Below are 23,203 nucleotides of genomic sequence, written 5' to 3'. Positions count from 1 at the left end.
AAGGCTGACTTCAACCATCTCCCCCTTGCCCCCCCCCCCCCCCCCCCCCCCCCCCCCCACACACACACTTTTTTTTTTCTTTTGAGAAGCTAAATTTAATCTGAAGATTGTATTATTTTCCCTTTGCTGCTGTGATATTTGGCCAAATATTTTTATGGCCGTACTGGCAGCGGAGCTGAACAATATGTGCTGTAGAGGGAGGCTCTGTTACTGGCACGGAATACAACCGGGACAGAAAGCCTCTTTATCAATTCCACGAGACTGTCTTTGTTAGGCTGAGGGGGGACTGCCAAGAGACAAACAGGGGGCACCCGCCACCTACTTAGGAAACAAACTAGTAAAGAAGACTGGAGAAGCAATGATCACTACTACTTTTGCATAAAGTAATATTAGAACAAAAAAGGTGTAAGTAATCCAAATTGGAATAGGTATAGTCAAAGAACTATCTAACTTGGAAAACCAGTCAAAACGGTATTTAAAGGGAACCAATCATCAGATTTTACCCTATTAGAACGCTTGGCAAAGCGTTATATAGGGTAAAATCTTTATTTTCACCATTCCCGGGGGATGCTCCTGCCCCCAGGGATGGTGAAGATATGAAGTTATAAACTAGTCACCACCGCCGCCGTAAGTAGTCATCTGGGCGGGGAGCTCTTCTCATCTACTCCCGTTCTTCGGCCAGGAACGACGCCCCCCTCCGCTTGATTGATGGGCCGCGTCATTGTTCCGCTCACTGAACAGACGGAGCAGAGCGATCAAGCGGAGGGGGCATCGCTCCCGGCCGAATAACAGGGGTAGATGAGAAGAGCTCCCCGCCCAGGTGACTACTTACCGGCGGCGGCGGCGACTAGTTTATAAGTTCATATCTTCAACCATCCCTGGGGGCAGGAGCATCCCCCGGAATGGTGAAAATAAAGATTTTACCCTATATAACGCTTTGCCAAGCGTTCTATAGGGTAAAATCTGATGGATAGGTATGCTTTAAAGGGAACCAGTCATTTGGAAAAACTTTTGACATATGCTACCGACACGTCAAAAGTTTTCATCATAGGGGCGGAGAAGAATCCCACGGTTTATCCATATTGTCCTTTTAGTGGCACTGTGGTGTCTTTTTGCCAAATGGTTGGAAGCTGTTACTTCATATTTGCCGATGCTGGTTTCTCACCTGAAGGCCTTTCTGGAAGTAGACTGACTACATGCTGAAAGGCATAGTGATTCGGGCACTAAACTTTTTTTTCAGAAATGGAAGTCTTTTATTGTAAGTCACTTTGACACTCAGGGGGTTGCGAAAATTGTTCACCCTTTTAGGTATACTACCTTGTACAGTGTGGAAGCTCTGAGGGGTTCCCTAGGGGCATTACGCTTACCTGATGTTTAGTCCGTTCTACTTGATTAATCTCTTAGCATTGTTGCTACTTGCTGAATCCTCTGGGAGTCGGGTGAGGTGCTGGAGGGTCGAGTATGGTCCCCTATACAGGGGGGCGGTGCTCTGTACTCTGCGGACTTATACAGATGGGAGGGGGTGTTCTATTGCCGGCTGTGGAGCCTGCTAGCGATGTCACTTTGAGTTGCTGTGGACCCAGAGGCTATGCTACGGTTTTCTTATGCACCACCACCTATGCGCATTACACGTCTAATAGACTGAGGATATCCTGAGTTGTCCTTTTTTTGTCCCCTTTTGATTGTTTTGGATCTAATTCATGGTCCTGTTTTGCTTTGTTTGCTGAAATTGTTTAATAAAAATATATTTAAAAAGAAAACAAAATGTTTTATCAGAGGATGGGGGAGTGAGAGTTTCAGGCAAGTTTGAGCACTCAGACCTTCACCGATCAGGTAAACTAGCCAGGAGAAGTCTGCGCTGCTGCAAAGACTTCTCCCTGCCGGTGTCATGTGGTCTAAACACTCTCATCGACATTGAGAGTTTGTCTCGATCACGTGACACAGATCCGGGAGAAAGAATGCACAGAGCACGAACTTCTCCTAGCTGGCTCTCATGATTGTCTGAGGTCTGAAAACTCGGATGCCTGCCAAGCTAAAATCTTTCTCGTAGCCTTCCTTTGGGGGTACACCTATACTGATGGGTATATGCTCTTGCCACTAGGAGGCGCTTATACTAGGGGGACAAAAAAAAAGTCGGCTCCTCCCTGGCAGGATATACCCGACCACTGGAAGTGAGATAATCCGTTTTGTCACAAAGCAGTAGGAGAAGCCAAACAAAGAAACATGTCCGAAGGACCCTAGAAAAAAAATTCCGGAGAGAAACACAAGAACCAGAAGAGAGTACACCAGACAAAGAATGAAGAAATGGGTGGGTGCAGTGTCCCCCAATGAAGGCTACGAGAAAGAGATTTTACGGTGAGCACAAAACAAAAAAAAAAATCTACTCTTTCTCGGTCGCTCTTCATTGCGGGAACACTTATACTGATGGAACGTACCAAAGCAGTCCCTGGGGTGGGAAGAACAACCTCTAGAGAAAGGGAATCAGTCCAGAGACCGAACCCACTTGACCGTAAGGCCTAAGGATGAGATCCTGGGTAGAAAACAACAGAAGCCCACAAACTGAGCTCCCGGAAGAACCCACGACCATGGAGATTGACTAGGATGCCAAAGGGTAAGACCGTCCTATGAAGAGACTCTAGACCCACAGGCCATATAGAGAGACAAGAGAAGGTCAACTAAGAAGACAGATGACCCGGGAGGAGGTAGGAAATCAACTCCAAGGAACATAGAACCAGACAGAGAAAGTCCGGCTGGGAACAAAAATGGAAACGGGAACAACAAGAGAAACCCATCCAGAGAGTCAACCGATTCAAGAGAACATGGTGGAAGAAATGCCAGGGAGAAAAGCGTACACCTGAGTAGAAGCCGAGCACCCAAGGTGGAGATCAGAAAGCCACCGGAAAAAAGATAGATGGCAACTGACTCTAGTGAGGCCTGGTGCAGTAAATAGACGACCTGAACAGCTGCAGACCCAAAATCCCCGTCCCAGGGGCCCGCCATGAGCAGTTGGGAGGTGAAATAAGCTTGAAAACTAGCATGATCTGGAGGACCAGAACACCCTCCATCTCGGAAGTACCTGGCCCCCGAAGGAGGAGACAGCAGTAATAACGGCCCAAAAAGATAAGAATACACGGCTAAAAGGAGCACCGGAACAGCCGACATGGGGAATTGAGGTTCCCTTGCCGTCTGAAGACGGACACCTGTAGAGTCGGTAAAACCAACGTCCACAAAACGCATCGGGTGACAAATTTCTATGTCGAGACAAGAAGTGTGGTACAGAAAGACCGCCCACAAAAGGGCTCGTGGAGGAGACCAGGCAGGGGAGCTAAGACCACAACCATCACTAAGCCCCAAGGAACCAGGAGGGCCGACCCATAAAAGAAGGCACGCCACATAATATTAGCATAGTGTCCAGGAAAAGGAGACTAGCCGGACATGGACCCCAGTAGTCCAAGCGGACCAAAGCACTCCGATGCAACATCCTGTCAGGACGGGAACGGAGGGGGAAAGTAAAGGGTACGCCAGAAGATCACATTGTCAGTGTAGCTCGACAGATACTGACAAGGGGAAGAATAAAAACACACCCCTTCAAAGAGATTGCACCGAGAGAGGAGGAGAGCAATGGGAGGACCCAAACAACAAACAGTGCTAGACCGGCTGTCGCAGAGCCAGACAACATTTAATGAACTCCTCCAACAGAGGAGAATGCCAAGTCTGCCTGAGCAGCAGTAGAGAACCAAGAAACAGGAAGAGAGCCAGGATGCAAGTGTGCAGCTCTGTTGATTGCTCTCCGCAAAAAGAACAAGGGCCCAACCAGGCACCCAACCTATATAGTGGAGGGGAAAACAGAGGGTGGACATGAGAAACTCAAAGTGCGCCAGGCACTATAGGAGCAGGGAAACGCCACCTAAAAGCAAGGGGACAAAGTACTGGGTGGACGTAGCCCTCAGGAACCTCGCAACATCATATCGAGGTATGGAGGAGCCAATACGTGTCCCCGGCGAGAACGGAATTCTGGATACTGGTGCTGGGCGAAAGATACAAAGACGTGACTACAAATGCAAGTAAGAGGCACACACAGCACAACCAAAACGTTGGGAGGAACATTCCAACTTGGTGAATCCCTTGACCAGATGGGGGGACAACGGAGCCATCCTGGTTGTTGTCTAAGACAACAGAGACAGCGCTTGAGCCACCCTGCACAGCAACCCAGGACAGATACCTGGAGGCAGAGGGGAGGGCTGAACTGACGGCATTGCCCCCTCAGGCCCCATGCCAGAACAGAGGTGCTAAACCGCTGAAGACCTGTTGAAATAAGATCATAGGAAGGCCAGAGGCACACCCCACCGAAAAAAAGGTCTAGAACTTCACATGGAAAACGAGTCACTGGAAAGCAGCTGAGGGAGCGGCAAGAATGGGGGAGATCACATGGCGGATTAGAAAACTATGCAGACACAGAATGGCATAGGGACCATGGCCACCCCGGTTCCCGCATTCAGAACCACACACCGAAAAAGGGTTACTAGTCTTCGGCCAAGAGAGCAGCAGGCAGGTAGAGTGGTGTACTGGGTTGCACGGTTTCCTCCTTTACCAGGTCCCCCGGTAAAGGAGGAAACCGTGCAACCCAGTATACCACATACCGCATTGTATCACTCGGAGCTTCACCTTGGTAGTGAGTTAACGTAACTTCCGTCCACGGTGTGGGAAGTGTATGGTAGGTGACCCAACATAGTAAACCATGTAGACAACAGTCTGGCTGACTGGTATAGGATTCTCAAACACACATGGCCACACCTTCAATCCCTCCCAAGGAAAGTTAGGTACAGGTGTGTGGCCGAACTAACAGGCGACCTGGCGGTGCAGGGGATCCAGAAGACGAAAGTCTGGCTGGCATCAGTCCCAAGGACCTGCAGGGACCTTCATGCAGATTCCGTAACAAAAGCAGTGAGGTACGGGAAACCCGCGGCAGACCAGAGATGGGAGGCAGACACAACAGTCTGGCTGAAATAGTACACCTCCAGGCGCTGGCTAAAAGGGGACAGCCAGATAGGGTATCACTATGCCCCCCCATCACCTGTGAAAGGGCAGGTAAGCCTAGGAGCCATGCATAGTATCCCCACCACCCTGGGAGATTGGGGGAGGCTGAAAAGCTGTGTATTGTATCCCCCGTTACCCCGAATAGGGTCCATAGGCCACGTTGGGTCATTTATTCGTACACCCCGCACAGCAGTGGGGTACCGAAACTCCAGCCATGTGGTGAGGGACAGGCAACAGAGGAAACCACGCAGACTACTGTCTGGCTTACAGGAATGGTCCATAGTATACAATGGGTCACTCCTTCGCATACCTCGCACAGCAGTGGGGTACCAGAACTCCACTCAAGCCATAGATTTATCAGCCGTGTGGTGAGCGACAGGTGGCAGAGGAAAACATGCAGACCACTGTCTGGCTTACTGTTATGGATCCATAGTAGACAACAAGTCACTCCGATGGACACCTTGCACTAACAGTGGGGGACTGGAGTGCCAGCCGCAGACGAGGCATCTGAGAGATGAGTGACAGGTGAGACTACAGTCTGGCATAATGAGATCAGGTGCAACCCATGCCCACGCAGGGACACTTCCACAGAAATCTCGCACTAGATGTGAGGATCCGGAGAACTAGCCGTGGATGCTGCCGTCTGAGGAGAAGGGAAACATATTGTAAGAGATGCCAAGAACACCTCCTTGATGGGTGACCTGGCAAACCTGACAGCGTGTCCTTAGCCTCCATCAAGATGCAAAAACCCTACAAGGGCACCCTACTCAGGGTGATTGAAGGAAATAAGACGACCCCCCAATACTGTCCATAGAAAAGGGACCCTGCAGATATACTGATATAGAACTGATAAAAACAAATGTGACAGACCAAGGCTGCAATAGCGAATGCTTTCCACCAGGTGGGAGCTCACAAGAAGCAATGAAAAGTCAAGGGTGCAATACCCCTTATGGCCACAAAAGGACGCCAAACCCCACCCAATGGTTAAGTGAACAGTGTTAATTTATCTTTATTTTTTTAGGTAGCGCAGCCCACCGGAAACGAGGGCGCGCTGGGGAAACACTGCCCACCGGAGACGGCCACATACTGTAAGGGGGCACGAGGGGGGCCAGGGAACTTCTAGAAGAAGCTGTCGCCCCCTCCATCACTCGGCCGCATGAACGGGCGTGGGAAAGCGCCTGGCCGTGTGGGGGGGCCTGGCCGCTGTGGCCAGGACACTATGCCTGGCCACTGCTAAGAGCAGTAAGCAGGCCGGTGTGCCCACACTGAAGACGCGGTTGGCCGCGTGGGACCGGAGACCCACTGCCTGCAGTTTTAGGTCTCCGATCAGCCTAATAAAGAACACGGCCAGGACACTGCGCCTGGCCGCAACATAATAGGAGGAAGTGGGCTGGAGTGCCCGCTCTGAGGAGGCCACCCCACATAGCAGTGGTTGGCCACGTGGGACCAGAGACCTGCTGCCTGCAGCTTTAGGACTCAGGTCATCCTAATAATAAAGAACACAACCAGGACCTGCACAAGCCGTAAAAGAGTAGAAAGCAGGTTTTTTGCACCCTCACTGGGGAAGTGGATGGCCACGTGGGACCGGAGACCCACTGCCCCAGAGACTGACACTGGGGCAGCAGTAATGAGTCTCCGGTCGAATGAAAAGGAAACGCGGCCAGGGCAGTGTGCCTGGCCACAAGATAAGAGGACATATAATAAGTTGGATAAGTTGGACCCAAAGAGGGGGGAGGGCAGTCCCAACGGATTGTCCCCACCAGAATGGCACCGGAGGCCATGAGGGGTTCGACCCAGCACAGCCACGTGGAATGGCAGCTGAGGAGCTGGGCACATGAGAGAAAGGGGACTCCTGGATGAGGATGAGGTAGGGAGAGGGGGGGTTGTAGTACATTCTCACCCATGGCTTCATCTTCTTATACTCAACCTGAAGTCTTCAACCAGCTTATGGCCATGCTTCATCATACCAGGCTAAGATAACGGGACGAGCAGGGACAGTGGGGGACCTGGACCCAGGGTCCAACCTCCAGGCGAGAAGGGGTTAACAGTAGGGATAGACCGATTATTGGTATGGCCGATATTATCGGCCGATAATCACGATTTTGGGCATTATCGGTATCGGCAATTACCTTGCTGATAAGCCGATGATGCCCCACCCCCCACACCGCGAACGGACCACCCTGACCGGTAGGGAGAGAGAAGCGGGTGGCGGCGGCAGCCTATGGCACCGCAAAAGCCACTGCAGTGCATTGATTTAAAGCGCCCGCTTTAAATCAATGATCTGCAGCGGTGTCGCGGGGGGATAAATAGCCGATAGCTTATACCGGAATATCGGTATAAGTTATCGGCTATCGGCCCTAACCTCCACCGATTATCGGTAACGGCCCTAAAAAAACGATATCGGTCGATCCCTAGTTAACAGTACATGCTCTGTCCGTGCCCCTTTGTCGCATATGTGGTAGCGCCATGCTCCTGAACCCCCACCTGAAAAAGGGAAACAAAAGGGAGATAAAAGCCTAACTAAACAGCCCTTACTAGAAAATAATAATAAAAAAGACCAAGTCTGGAGAGCTCCCAGACCTGTGGCTTGCCTCCTCCTGACACTAGCTAAAACTGGTTCTCTCACTTCCAGTAGGCAGGTATATCCTGCCAGGGAGAAGATAACTTTTTTTTTCCTAGTGTCAGCGCCTCCTAGTGGCAAGAGCATATACCCATAAGTATAGGTGTTTCCCAATGAAGAGCAATCGTGAAACACTGGTCTAACCCTTTTGATCGCGATGAGATATGCCACTGCCAGAAGACTTATCCTCCCTCTCTCCATTCAGAACAACTGGTCAAATTGAGCAAGCATCTGTAAGGTAAAGAGATCAGGAGAGATCGCAGTGGGCCACAAATTTGGAAGAGACCAGTGATATATACTCAGGCAATTCTCATTGGTGAGAAGTATACAGTGAGAATCAGTAACCCCAACTCCCCTTTTCCCTCCACCCCTCAGCTAAAAATAAGTGTCAGATTTTGGCGCGGCTCCTATTTTTAATGGAGAGATGGGTCATACATGCGTGATCATTGATTCCTTGATACTAAAGGCACATTCAGATTCCAAACCTACCCGTCTAAAGCATTCTACCACAGATTTCTCCACTGTTCTGACTACCTGACTTCCAGTGTGGATTGGGTGAACGTGAAAAAATCCAAGATGTATAGACTATGGCACAGATTCCCATTAAGGATGGGGCACTTTTTAGAGAGCTGAATCAATGCATATTTCGGCACAGATTCCAAAACAAAAACAAACAAAAAAAGTGCAAATTTGTGCCATGTAAATGCACACCTAGGTGTCCAAGACAGCACTGAGGGATGCCTGGCTCTCTGGCCACTCTGGTATTCCAAAAGCTGGACCTCGGCCCAACAAAATCCCTTATCATACGTCTGATCGGCATGCCCTAAAAGTGGTTGCTGGAAAACCTTTTAAAACAAAAATGACACCCTACTGTAGTATACTGGGTATTACTGCCTATACATCTGAGGAAGAGATTCCAAAACCTTGTAACATGTAATGTTGTGGCTAATAAAACTTCTTGTATGAAATCCTCTGCCTGTTGGATCGCGCTGGTATACCTGGATTATTCTTCACTGCATCACTCATCCTACTGTAGGGAATACACCTGCATTTTGGAATCTGGAAAAACAGCAACCGACAGCTACAGTCACTACTGTATCTGTCAACGTGGTGAACCAGTCACACCAGACAACAAAGGGTCTCCTGGGAAAGCATCTCAGTTACATGCTCTATATTCCCCATTTCTCCACAGAAAGACTGGTACGCAGGTCTCAAATCGCAATGTTATACAGAAAAAAAAAAAAAAACCCTGTTAATCTGGTATTAACGCAATCTGACAGGCATCCCATTATGATATTTATGATAAGGAAAATAGAAAAATAAAGCAGTAAAGAAGCGGAAAATTCTAGAATTTACACACGGTTATCCTTTAGGAAGATCGTTTGCGTCAAGACTATGAACAATATAAGCCTTAGGATTCACCATATAGTTTACTCTCAGAAAGGTTGTGTGTTTATTGACTTAGTTTGTTGCTATCCACTAAAAAATCTAAAATTACAGTTTTCACACTGGCCAATAGAAAAGGCAACAGGATGACGCTACCTTCCTTCCTACTGCTCTTGGCTTCCATATACATCATAGAAACTAAAATTAATTGCATGTGACAATACATTCCTTTAAGGCTAGGGTCACACGTAGCATATGCACAGCATATTTGACACTGCATACTTCTATGCTAGCAAAGTCTATGGGAGTAGTAATAAAACACCCATAAACTTTGCTAGCACTGAAATACGCAGCGTTGTATACGCTATGTGTGACCCTGCCATAAGGTGAGAAAAAAAGGCCAACTTCTATGTACTTACCGCTTCAAGTTGCCTCTTCTTCTGTACCAAAAGCTGAAGCATCAGGTTAACATTGGCTAGATCCAGATTATCTTGATCAGTTACCAGAAGGTCTTGGAAGATCTGCCATCGGTGACCATTCTAGGACATTAAAACAAGGTGGACTGCATGAAACAACTCTCTTCACACAAAGTTACATTTCACCTCTGTACATACTTAACCTGACCAGCCATAAAAAATAAAATAAAAAATAAAAATAATAATTAGTAACATCATAGAACACAGTCGCTCTTCATTTCAGATCGGTCATGAAGATACTTTTATGGGCTGGCAAACTGGATACCAACACAGTAAATGTCAGGCCGTGTTCGCTATGGTGATCTTTAGTAGGCACATTTTTGGAGCTCTTCAACCCTATTCAATTCTGAATTCATCATCGCCATGTGATGAGGGAAAAAAAAAAAAAAAAAAAAAAAAAAAAGAGACTCTCCTTAGGTTACTATGTTAGAGCTGTGATCTCCAAACTGTGGACCTCTAAATATTTCAGAATTACAACTCCCATCATGCCCGGACAGCTGCTGGCTGTACGGGCATGCTGGGAGTTGTAGTTTTGAAACATCTGAAGATTCACAGTTGGGAGAGCACTGGGATAGTGTATTAGACTTTTAATATTGTCACCATTTCTGCCTGAGGTTTCTGCCACGTTTCTCACTATGGAGGCCACTTTATCATGTATCCAGATTGGATTCCACCTTAAGAGAACGTTATGACTAACCAACAGACCAATGTCACCAAAAGATCTTTCAACCAGAAAATATGCAACTGAATGAACACTTCCTAAATGTGGCCACAGATAAAGCGATCAATATGGATGTGCAGCCATAATATCTGAATTACACTGAAATTATTTCATACAACTGTCTCTACATTATCCGACTGTCAGCTGGTATGAGGACTTGCTGTTTGTTTTGCTAAAGGCAAGACCAATTTTGACTTGAGGATCCCCCTTTGAATTTAGACAGTGACTTCATACACACATCAGCAATATTTTATTATTATTAATTAACATACACACACATATATATATATATATATATATATATATATATATATATATCAAAAAAATAAAGGGAACACTTAAACAACACAATGTAACTCCAAGTCAATGACACTTCTGTGAAATCACACTGTCCACTCAGGAAGAACATTGATTATCAATCAATTTCACATGCTGTTGTGCAAATGGAACAGACAACAGGTGGAAATAAGCAATTAGCACGACACCTCCAATAAAGGAGTGGTTCTGCAGGTGGTGACCACAGACCACCTCTCAGTTCTTATGCTTCCTGGCTGATGTTTTGGTCACTTTTGAATGCTGGCAGTGCTTTCACTCTAATGGAAGCATGAGACGGAGTCTACAACCCACACAAATGGCTCAGGTAGTGCAGCTCATCCAGGATGGCACATCAATGTTAGCTGTGGTAAAAAGGTTTGCTGTGTCTGTCAGCGTAGTGTCCAGAGCATGGAGGCTCTACCAGGAGATAGGCCAGTACATCAAGAAACGTGGAGGGGGCCGTAAGAGGGCAACAACCCAGCAGCAGGACTGCTACCTCTGCCTTTGTGCAAGGAGGAGCAGGATGAGCACTGCCAGAGCCCTGCAAAATGACCTCCAGCAGGCCACAAATGTGCATGTGTCCACTCAAACGGTCAGAAACTAACTCCATGAGGGTGGTATGAGGGCCCAGCGTCCACAGGAGGGGGGTGCGTTTACAGCCCAACACTGTGCAGGATGTTTGGCATTTGCCATAGAACACCAAGATTGGCAAATTTCGCCACTGGCGCCTTGTGCTCTTCACAGATGAAAGCAGGTTCACACTGAGCACGTGACAGAGTCTGCAGATGCCGTGGAGAACGTTCTGCTGCCTGCAACATCCTCCAGCATGACCGATTTGACAGTGGATCAGTAATGGCGTGGGGTGGCATTTCTTTGGGGAGGGGCACAGCCCCCCATGTAGCCTGGCTGCCATTAGGTACCGAGATGAGATCCTCAGACACCTTGTGAAACCATATGCTGATGCGGTTGGCCCTGGGTTCCTCCTAATGCAAGACAATGCTAGACCTCACGTGGCGGGAGTGTGTCAGCAGTTCCTGCAAGAGGAAGCCATTGATGCTATGGACTGGCCCACTCGTTCCCCAGACCTGAATCCAATTGAGCACATCTGGGACATCATGTCTCGCTCCATCCACCAACGCCAAGTTACACCACAGACTGTCCAGGAGTATGCCCAGGCGTTGTAGGGAGGTCATACCGGCACGGGGAGGCCACAAACACTACTGAGCCTCATTTTGACTTGTTTTAAGGACATTACATCAAAGTTGGATCAGCCTGTAGTGTGGATTTCCACTTTGATTTTGAGTGTGACTTCATATCCAGACCTCCATGTGTTGATAATTGATTTGATTTCCATTGATAATTTTTGTGTGATTTTGTTAGGCTGCTTTGACACTATAAAAATTCATGCATTACAAACGTCCGTTAGAAAAGCCCTGGTAAACGGCTGTTAAACAATCCCATTAAAGTATATGGGATTTTTTGATTATCCCTTATGACCCGTTATAGTCCGTCATGAATAACGGCCGTTAGTTGTGACGGAAGAAATAACGGCACATGCACTAATTTTTCTTCCGTCACAAGAAACGGGTAAATTAACGGCCGTTATTTTTAACATTGAAGTCTATGGCTGACGGATGATCCTTTATGTCATCCATTTGCACACAGTTTATTATATCCGTTATTACTTCTGAGCATGCTCAGAAGAGGTGACATCAGCAGACTCCTGCAGTGCTGAGGGAGGACTACTACTCCCATCATGGAACAGACTTGTTTCCATGATGGGAGTAGTAATTCCCCGGCTGCGGGAGTATGCAGACAGCTGGGGAGGCTAGATTAATGTTTGTACTACAACCCCCATCATGGAACAGAGTCTGTTCCATGATGAGGGTTGTAGTACAGGGGCTGAGGGATTGATTGCACCGGGTTTCACTTCTGAGACCCGATGCGATCAAAAGTTAGTAAGCAGGCGGCATGGTCCGCAACCCTGCGATGTATCAGTGTGTTTTAACTTCCATTTTTGAATCCCCCGCGGGGAGCCCTGAATGGCCGATCAGGGCTCTCAGCGAGAGATTGAAAAATGAACTTTGAGAGTAGCAGGGGCCAAAGAGCACTGTGGGGGGCAAGATATATAGCGCTGCAGAGGGGGGGGCAGACATATAGCCTATATATCTAGCCCCCCAGCAGCGCATTAGATATGACCCCCGCCTGCACATTAAATATATACCCCCGCAGCGCATGTATATGTGCCCTCGCAGCTCTTCTATATACATATGCCCCTACCGCCGTATGAATGAAAAGTATTTCTATTAGCAGCGCATAGTGCCGGCTCCCAGCACTATGCGCTGCTAATAGAAATACCTTTCATTCATATGGCAGCAGGGGTGTATGTATGTAGAAGCACTGGGGGGGGCAGATAACGCTATATGTCTGCCCCCCCCCCCCCCAGTGCTTCTATATACATATACCCCTGCCGCCATATGAATGAAAGGTATTTCTATTAGCAGCGCATAGTGCCGGGAGCCGGCTCTATGCGCTGCTAATAGAAATACTTTTCATTCATACGGCGGCAGGGGTATATGTACATAGAAGAGCTGTGGGGGGCAGACAAATAGCGTTATCAGCCCCCCACAGTGCTTCTATATACATATGCCACTACAGCACTATGTATGAAAAGTATTTCTATCAGCAGCATCGGGCGGCCGATGCTGCTGCTACAATGCTTTTCACATATAGCTTTGCAGTGGCATAGGTATATAGAAGCATACACATGCGCTGCGGGGGTATATATTTAATGCGCAGGCAGGGGTCCTATCTAATGCGCTGCTGGGGGGCTATATATATAGGCTATATATCTGCCCCCTCTGCAGCGCTATATATCTTGCCCCCCACAGAGCTTTTAATATAGATATGGCCCCTGCTAATCCCAAAGTTTATTTTTCAATCTCTCGCTGAGAGCCCTGATTGGCTCCTCAGTACCGGCCATTCAGGGCTCCCCGCGGAAGATTCAAAAATGAGAGTTAAAACACATCATACATCGCAGGGTTGCGGAGCATGCCGCCCGCTCCCCTGCTTAATAACTTTTGATCGCATCGGGTCTCAGAAGTGAAACCAGGTGCGATCAGTCCCTCAGCCCCTGTACTACAACCCCCATCATGGAACAGAGTCTGTTCCATTATGGGGGTAGTAGTACAAGCACTAATGTAGCCTCCCCAGCTGTCTGCAGACTCCGGCAGCCAGGAAATTTCAACTCCCATCATGGAAACAAGTCTGTTCCATGATGGGAGCAGTAGTAGTCCCGTCCGTGGGAGTCTGTAGGCAGAGGTGTTCGGCCATACATGAGGGCTAACGGGTCTTAACGGATGAATATTTATTCATCCGTTATTAAACATCCGTTTTTACACAGAAAACGGACATTTAATAATGGATGAATGCTCATAGTGTGAAAGCAGCTTTATCAGCACATTCAACTACGTAGAGACGAAAGTATTTCATACAATTAGTTCATTCATTAAGATCTAGGATGTGTTATCTTAGTGTTCCCTTTATTTTTTTGAGCAGTGTGTGTGTGTATATATGTATATATATGTGTATATATATATATATATATATATATATATATATATATATATATATATGTATATATTACACACACATATATATATATATATATATATATATATATATAAATATGTATATATTACACACACACACATATATATATAAATATATATATATATATATATATATATATATATATATATATAAATATGTATATATTACACACACACACACACACACACACACACACACACACATACACCAAATGCCAAAAAAATGGCAAATAAGGGGAGTTGAGGGCAACAATACGACCTTTCTTTCTAGGGACAGGCTCCTGTGTGGGGCAACACTAGCCAAGAAGGGTGGACTAGGGGTCAGACTAGGGCCAGATCATTAGAGCCCAACCCCCCACCTATACCTATGGCCCCACATGTGACATATATATATTAGGGCTGCACGATATGGAGAAAATGTGCAATTGCGATTTTGGGCCTAAAAATTGCGATTTTGATATGCGATATAATAAAAAAAAAATAAAAAAAAGTTGAAATTCCCACCATTTCATGTCCAATCGCCCCCATTTCACAACTACCCATTTTATGCCCACCACCCATTTCACATCTCCCCCTTGTCACATTCTTCCCCCCCCTTGTCACATTCTCCTCCCCCTTGTCACATTCTTCCCCCCCCTTGCCACATTCTTGTACTGCAGCAATACACTAGGTTTCCCAGGCGGTTTTCAAATCTTCCGCGGGAAACCTAGTGTGTTTGCTGCCGAAAAAGTCCTTTCCCCATGAGCCAATCACTGGCTTGACACGTGACACCACTGCGGCCAGTGATTGGCTGAAAAGGGAAAGGTTCTACTAGTTGAATGGTGAAGAGAGGACACCCCGGAGCGCACGGAGGGGAACGGCATCTGCAGGGAGTAGGTGAGCAGAAGTTTTTGTTTTTTTTCATCCCTGCGCCCTTTTACTTAGCTCTGTGTTTTTCTATCAGGGTGCCTCCAGCTGTTGTGAAACTACAACTCCCAGCATGCCCGGACAGCCTTTGCCGGTCCGGGCATGCTGAGAATTGTAGTTTTGCAACAACTGGAGGCACCCTGGTTGGGAAACACTGACTTTTAGTGCTGTATTTATCGGTGTATAACACACACTGGCGTATAACACACACCCATTTTAACAGGGAAATTTAAGTAAAAAAATAAATAAATGTAATATAAATTACTTGGACTAAATGCCACATCATCACCCCCCCCCCCAACTTTGATTTCTTCTGCACCACAGTTTGGTCCTGTCCCCTCCAGTGCCACATCATTCCTTCCCTTTTATCAGTCCCTGTGCGACATTTACCCCTCTCATTGCCCCCCCCCCCATGTCTTATAATCCCCCCCTCATCATTTCCCCCTGTGTTATCATTCCCCCCATCATGTTCCTCCTATGCCATTCTTCCCGTGCCTCATTATTCCCACCCCATGCTTCATCATTCCCCCTTTCTATATATATTTTTTATTTTCCCTCCCCCTCCCTCATCATTCCCCCCTTTTACCCTGCTTTTTATATTTTTTCCCTACCTTCCCCTCCCTCATCACTTCCCCCCTGCTTTTTATATATTTGTTTTTTATTTCCCCCCCCTCCCTCATCACTTCCCCTTTTTCCCCTGCTTTTTATATTTTTTATTTTCCCTTCCTCCCCCCTCCCTCATCACTTCCCCCTTTTTCCCTGCTATTCATAGTTTTTTATTTTTTTTATTTCCCATACCTGGCTGCGCTTCGGCAGGCCAGGTCAGGCAGCTGTCTTGCGGGCTGTGTGGTCAGTGAAACAGATGAGTGAAGTCCTCTCCTGGCTTCTCTGCGCGGCATCAGTGATGTCACTTTTCATTTCCTGCAGTCGCCGCACTCTGAACTCTGACTCGCGGCGGCTGCAGGAGATGAAAAGTGACGTCACTGAAGCCGCGCAGAAGAGCTGGGAGAGGATGTCCCTCATCTGTTTCATGACCACAGAGCCCGCAAGAGCCGCCGCCTGACCTAGCCTGCCGAAGCACAGCCAGGTAAGGAAAAAAAAAAAAAACTATAAAAAGCAGGGGAAAAGGGGAATGATGAGGGAGGAGGGAGGCAAGGAAAATTAAAAGCACAGCGGGGAGGAGCCGCCGCTGGTCACTGATTTAAAGTGGCCGCGGCCGGGCTGCTAATACTTCACAAGCAGCCGCTACTGCGGCCGCTTTAAATAAGCGACCAAAAGATTTATCGGCATATAAACACGCAGGCAGGTGTGCGTGTGCTACGCCGATTTGTTTTTACCTGCTCTGGCTGGCCCCGCCACGGGAGCCGGCCCGAGCATATAATTGCATGTTTTCCTGGGGGGCCGTATCGCTATATCGCAAGAAGCAAAAATCGCCATTCGATTGCTTTTGCGATATATCGTGCACCCCTAATATATATATTTTGATAATTTGATTTTTCACCTTATTTGTGTTGTATTATCACTCACTTTATAGTGTTTATAAGGTCTACATTATATTTTATCTTATCTCATTATTAAAAGTTACGTTTTATATGCTTTTTTCTAAAATATTGGTACTTTATTTCATGCGGAGGAAACCCAAAAAGTATCTTGGTTACAGCACCCAATATTTTGCTACTGCTGCTATTATATAATTTTGATCAGTGCAGGAGCGGCTTTACTTTATCGCCCTATGTGACCAAGTCGATGTAAAAAAAAAAAAAAGAATGTGCCTATTCACTGAAGAATATCAATATCTTTATAAATTGAAAAGCTACTTAACAACTATGCTCTATTTATATTAAATCTAGAAAAAAGAAAATCTCAACTGGGAAAAAAAAAAAAATTTATTATTCTGCCACCTCAACAAGACCTAGGAGTCGGCAAGGATCTTCCTTTGAGCATTGTTGTTGTAATTTCAGAAAAGACAACATATCAACAAGATAAAACACTGCGGGCTGGATTATAAAAGTTCGGTAATTTCTCCTGCCTAAGACGCCTGACTTCTGGATGTAAGACAGGACGTGGTGCTTTGTGAACCTCGAGACACATAATAGAGGAGCGCAGGCCGTGTGATTTCTTTTTAATAACCGTGTTACTATCATTTACTGAGGCTTTATTCACATCTTACCGATGGGTCCAGCTTCAGCCGCTTGTCATCAAATCTTTGCTTCTGTTTGAGAATAAGTTCATTTACTGAAAGAAGCACAAAAACATGGGGATGACTCCGTGTAAGAAGAGAGGAATTGTATCTAAGGAACTAAAACATACATTGATACTATACAGATGATCTAAATCAGCCCTCACACCACAGATCCAGCTTCAAAACATGTGTGTACATCTTACTATGTTTTACAGGACAGTTGCTGCCATGTCTGGTGTTTTTATTATGCAGTTTTCTTGTGGTCATATCTCCCACACTAAACCCAATACAGTATATTATAATGTAGGTGAACAGGATTCTAACAAGGGGTCACTTACTTATTTTGGTCTACTGGCTGCTGAGATATTTGCCTGTAAATTTCCGGTATTTCATCCATGAATAGCTCATTGAAGGTGTTGCCCCCGCCGACTGCCCGCCTCTGCATCCCGGAGTGAAGGTCCTAAGCCCGCCCCCGCTATTAGCATATTCATTATCTTCAACTCCACGTCCTAGCGACGTGGAGTCACAGGTCATGTGAGTGCAGGGCCCTGTCTGCAGAGCTCATGCGCCGGAAGTTTTCAACCAGCTCTCACATCCTGAGAGCTCTGCGTAAGGAAAGCGCCTTGCTGGGTGAAATCTTCCAGCGCATGCACTCTGCAGACAGGACCCTGCGCTCACATGACCTGTGACTCCACGTCACTAGCACATGGAGTTTAACATAATGACCATGGATGAAATACAGGTACTTTACAGGCAAATAAGTCCTGGTAGCTGGGTTTTTGTCAGTCCTTAAAAATATTGCTCAAAACATGGTTCAAGTCGTGCAGGAACACATGACAATGGCATTCCTCCCCAGGGGTGTGGAAATTTAAAAAAAAACTACTTGTCCAAGGGACTAAAGCAGAACACAATCTACTTGTCCCTCAAGAAAATCCACTTGTCCTGGTAGATAAAATAATTTCAACCAAAATAGTCTGATCCCCCCCCCACTAGACCACCAGGGATGGATATAAGATCCTTTAGACACTGCTGTCAACTTAGACAGCGCTGATCTAATGGTTTAATAGGTGATCGCAGCATGTCAGGGTATTAGCGGAGGGAGAGCTGTAGATCCTCTTACACCCGAGCCAAGCCCAGAAAAGTCTAGATATAACTTTTTGATCACCTTATAAAAAATGTCTCATATGAAGTGACCAAAAATGAGCAATTCTGGACTATTTTTTACATTTACACCGTTCACCATACGGTTTAATTAACATTATATTTTAATAGCCTGGACATTTCCACGTGCAACGATACCACTTATGTTTATTTTTGTACATTATTTTTATTTAAAGAAAATTGGAAACTTTTATTAGGAAAGGGGCTTATTCACATATATACGCACTTTTTAAAATATTTTAATCACTATTTTTCATTCTCAAAGGGACTTATGTGTTACTGGGGGGGGGGGGGGTTCTGCTTCTCCAGTTTATGTGGTGCATTTTGTGTCAGAAAATGCTGGAAGTTGCATTTAGTTACTAGATAACTACAACTCCCAGCATGTCCTGATACAGCCTATGGTTGTGTGGGTGTTGCAGCATGTTGCACTGTATAGTAATACAGTTAAAGGAGTAGTCCAGTGGTGACTCAGTGGTGAGCAACTTATCCCCTATCCTAAGGATAGGGGATAAGTTGCAGATCGCGGGGGGTCCGACCGCTGGGGCCCCCTGCGATCTCCTGTACGGAGCCCCGGCAGCCCGCGGGAAGGGGGCGTGTCGACCTCCGCACGAGGCGGCGGCCGACACGCCCCCTCAATACAACTCTATGGCAGAGCCGAAGCGCTGCCTTCGGCAATCTCCGGCTCTGCCATAGAGATGTATTGAGGGGGCGTGTCGGCCGCCGCTTCATGCGGGGGTCGACACCCGCTATCTGGCCGGAGAGCCGGGGCCCCGTACAGAGAGATCGCAGGGGGCCCCAGCGGTCGGACCCCCCGAGATCTCAAACTTATCCCCTATCCTTAGGATAGGGGATAAGTTTTTCACCACTGGACTACCCCTTTAAGGTTATTGTGTAACATGCTGGGAGTTGTAATTTTGGTTTGTGTCAGCTGCAGAGACAGTCTGTGTCAAGGTATACTGGGAATTACAGTTAGTAACTACAACACCCAGCATGCCCTGATACAGTCTATGGTTGTGTGGGTGTTGCAGCATGTTGCACTGTATAGTAGTACAGTTAAGGTTATTGTGTAACATGCTGGGAGTTGTAGTTTTGGCTTGTGTCAGCTGCAGAGCCATACTCTGTGTCAAGGAATACTGGGAATTACAGTTAGTAACTATAACACCCAGCATGCCCTGATGCAGCCTATGGCTCTGCAGCTGACCCGAACCAAAACTACAACTCCCAGCATGCTACACTTTATAGTTCTACAGTTTAGGTTATGGTCCAACATGCTGGGAGTTGTAGTTTTGGTTCGGGCATGTTTGCATGCATCCGTGGGGCTCTTGGTTGGCGGGTGAGTATGAAGGGGGCGGGATTCTGGGGGTGCAATTCAGTGCGGGTGCCACTAAAAATAAATAAAATTAGATGGTACAACTGCCCTAATGCCCGACCGCTCCTATACAAAACATTCATGCATACACATATCATACATGCACCAGCCACTGCCCCCATATCATACATACACACACCCCCCCGCCACTGCCCCCCCCACATCATACATTGCATACACACACACTCACACATCATACATATACCTGCCGCTGCCCACCCCACATCATACATCACATACACACACACACACATCACACTAGGACATCATACACACATCATACATTCCATACACATCACACATAGACAGACATCATACACACATCACACATACAGCAGGGCATGCTGGGAGTTGTAGTTTTGCAACAGCTGGAGGCACCCTGGTTGGGAAACACTGATATACATCATACATACACCTGCCGCTGCCCACCCCACATCATACATCACATACACACACACACACACACATCACACTTAGACATTATACACACATCATACATTACATACACATCACACATAGACATTATACACACATCATACATTACATACACATCACACAGACAGACATCATACACACATCATACATTACATACACATCACACATAGACATCATACACACATTATACATTACATACACATCACACACAGACATCCATCATACACACATCACATATAAACTCACACCATACATATACACCAGTGTTTCCCAACCAGGGTGCCTCCAGCTGTTGCAAAACTACAACTCCCAGCATTCCCAGGGCATGCTGAGAGTTGTAGTTTTGCAACAGCTGGAGGCACCCTGGTTGGGAAACACTGATATACACCATACATATGCACACATCATACATACACCAGCCGCTGCCCCCCCGTCATACATTACATACACACATCACACATACACTCACACCATACATATATAACCACCCTTCCTGCCGACGCCTGCATTCTCTGCCTCTTCACCTGATCCGGCCATGAGTGGACATCAGAGCTGTAGTCACTGCCGGTGTGAGGTGAGATTTCCGTCCTTCCACCCCCCCCCCCCTCGCTCTGTGTTTTCCCCGTGCAAACTAGCAACCTCCCCGTGGTGGATTAGGTCATGTGGAGACAGGGGAGGGGGGGGGGGATAGAGCTGTGTGCGGGGGATGGAGCTGTGCACGTAGCTGTCTACATCCTTTCTCTCACCCTGCTGTGTCTTCTGAGCTGCGTCCTCAATCCTCCGGGAGGGGAGATAAGGGGGCTCTGCAGTCAGCTGGAGGCCGCCGCCCCCTCCATACACTCTGAGTGCCGGTATGAGGTGTAGACTTCCATCCGCTCCTGCGCCTCACACCGGCATTAAAGAAAAATAAGGGGGAAGTCTGTCTGTCCCTGCTAGCCCGATACAGGGCTAAATCTATGAACAATTCACCTGCCCGGCGCCCAAAACTACTTGTCCCGGGCGCCGGGTGATAGGATTTCCACATCCCTGCCTCCCGTTTCCACAGCAGAAACGCCATTCCTATTAGCAGCTGTACTGCAGGACCAGCCGGGTCCTCTGCCTGCTTGTGAAGTATTAGCAGCCCGGCCGCGGCCACTTTAAATCCGTGACCAGCGGCGGCTCCTCCCCGCTGTGCTTTAAATTTTCCTTACCTCCCTCCTCCCTTATCATTCCCCCTTTTCCCCTGCTTTTTATAGTTTTTATTTTGCTTACCTCTGCCTGTCTACAGGGAGGGCAAATAAGAAGCAGTGACAGGAGGCATTGGTTAAGGAAAGCTGCTTCTACCCTTCACTGAAGTGATGCTAAACTTCTAGCATGACGTTCAGACATGTCAAAAGTTTGAGTCGCAGTGGATCTCAGGCCTGTGACCCACTGATTGAGAGTTATATCCTTGTGAACTGTGTGGCTGTGCGTTCCACTGCATTGTTAGCTGCGAAATCTAACTTATTTACTATATTAGAGTTACACCATGCCCCCTCCATTCATGCCATCAAGCCCCCTCCCGTAGACATGAATGGAGGGGGCGTGGCGTGAAGTAACGAGGAGGCATGGGGTTACGTCACGTCTCCAGTCCTGGAAACCTGGAGACGTAGCCCCCGCATAGATTGTGGGTCCTTTGGATAGGGGATAAGATGTTTTTGCCAGGCATACCCCTTTAAGACCAGATGCAATCTAAACTTTTGACATGACTTTAAAACACGTCAAATGTGACGATTTAAAGAGAATTTGGCTTAGAGACATTGAGAAGACTTTGTTTTTCTATATCAGAGTCCAGATGATTACAGATTACCTAAAACAACCAAGTTAAGAAACATTAGATGCAAGGTTTATACTCACCTAGAAAGTTTGGGTAGAGATGGTCAATGTTATCCACCACATAGTTACACTTCGGGCAGCGGTTATTGTCCTCCAGGCTTTGATGGATGCATTTGTAGCTGTTAAGAGACAAAACACACATGGTTTCTTGGCCATCACTGACTATCAGAGGATAAAAATATATCAAATAACTAAGTTTCTTTACAGTGTATACCAAAAAAGGTGTAAACTGTGCACCATGTGGCAGCGCACCAGCAGGACTGCAGCTGATGACATAAGATGTCTATACACTCAAATTTCCACTGCTGGGTTTCTAACAATTTGCTATTTCAAAAGCTTTTGTCTTCCCTTTCAGCAGCATCTTAGTGAGAATTGATGCTTTTCAACTGGATATCTGGGATTTGATGATATGGAGCTTTGTCTACATCAGTGGTCTCAAACTGTGACTCTCCAGATGTTGCAAAACTTCAACTCCCAGCATGCCCGGACAGCCAACGCCTGTCCGGGCATGCTGGGAGTTGAAGTTTTGCAACATCTGGGGGGGGTCACAGTTTGAGACCACTGTTCTACATGAACATGTTGTCTATTTGCTATCACAGTGCCTCCCGCTGCTGTCTATGTTCATCTCCTTGGGCATTATGCACTTACACAACACGAATGGATTGTAAGGAACAGGTTTTGTTTCTGGATAGAAAGACTGATGACTGATATATAAAGTGTTAAAGGGGTACTCCGAAGGAAATTATTATTCTTATTATTTTTAATCAACTGGTGCCAGAAAGTTAAACAGATTTGTAAATTACTTCCAGTAAAAAAAATCCCTATCCTTCCAGTACTCATCAGCCGCTGTATACTACAGAGGAAGTTCTTTTCTTTTTGGATTTGTTTTCTGTCTGACCACAGTGCTCCCTGCTGACACCTCTGTCCATGTAAGGAACTGTCCAGAGCAGGAGCAAATCCCCATAGCAAACCTATCCTGCTCTGGACAGTTTCTGACATGGACAGAGGAGTCAGCAGAGAGCACAGTGGTCACAGAGAAAAGAAATCCAAGAAGAAAAGAATTTTCTCTGTGGTATACAGCAGCTAATAACTACTGGAAGAAGGATTAAGATTTTATTATAGAAGTAATT

At 46.7% G+C, this 23,203-nt stretch overlaps 1 protein-coding gene across 2 annotated transcripts in view; it reads right to left on the bottom strand.

The window, feature by feature from the left end:
* Nucleotides 1–23,203, bottom strand: part of COP1 (COP1 E3 ubiquitin ligase) — a 206,370-nt gene that overhangs the window by 136,933 nt on the left and 46,234 nt on the right. For both annotated transcript variants that reach the window (XM_056532024.1, XM_056532025.1), the window contains exons 3-5: nt 22,095–22,192; nt 17,243–17,307; nt 9,463–9,582 (exon numbers count right to left, since the gene is read on the bottom strand). In XM_056532024.1, coding sequence (XP_056387999.1) covers nt 9,463–9,582; nt 17,243–17,307; nt 22,095–22,192 — 283 coding nt within the window. The remainder of the gene's footprint in view (nt 1–9,462; nt 9,583–17,242; nt 17,308–22,094; nt 22,193–23,203) is intronic.

The sequence above is a fragment of the Hyla sarda genome, chromosome 7 (assembly GCF_029499605.1).
Source record: "Hyla sarda isolate aHylSar1 chromosome 7, aHylSar1.hap1, whole genome shotgun sequence".
In the NCBI taxonomy this organism is placed as follows: Eukaryota; Metazoa; Chordata; class Amphibia; order Anura; family Hylidae; genus Hyla; species Hyla sarda.
Note: the sequence above shows the minus strand (reverse complement) of the source record. Positions and strands in the feature narration are given on the sequence as shown.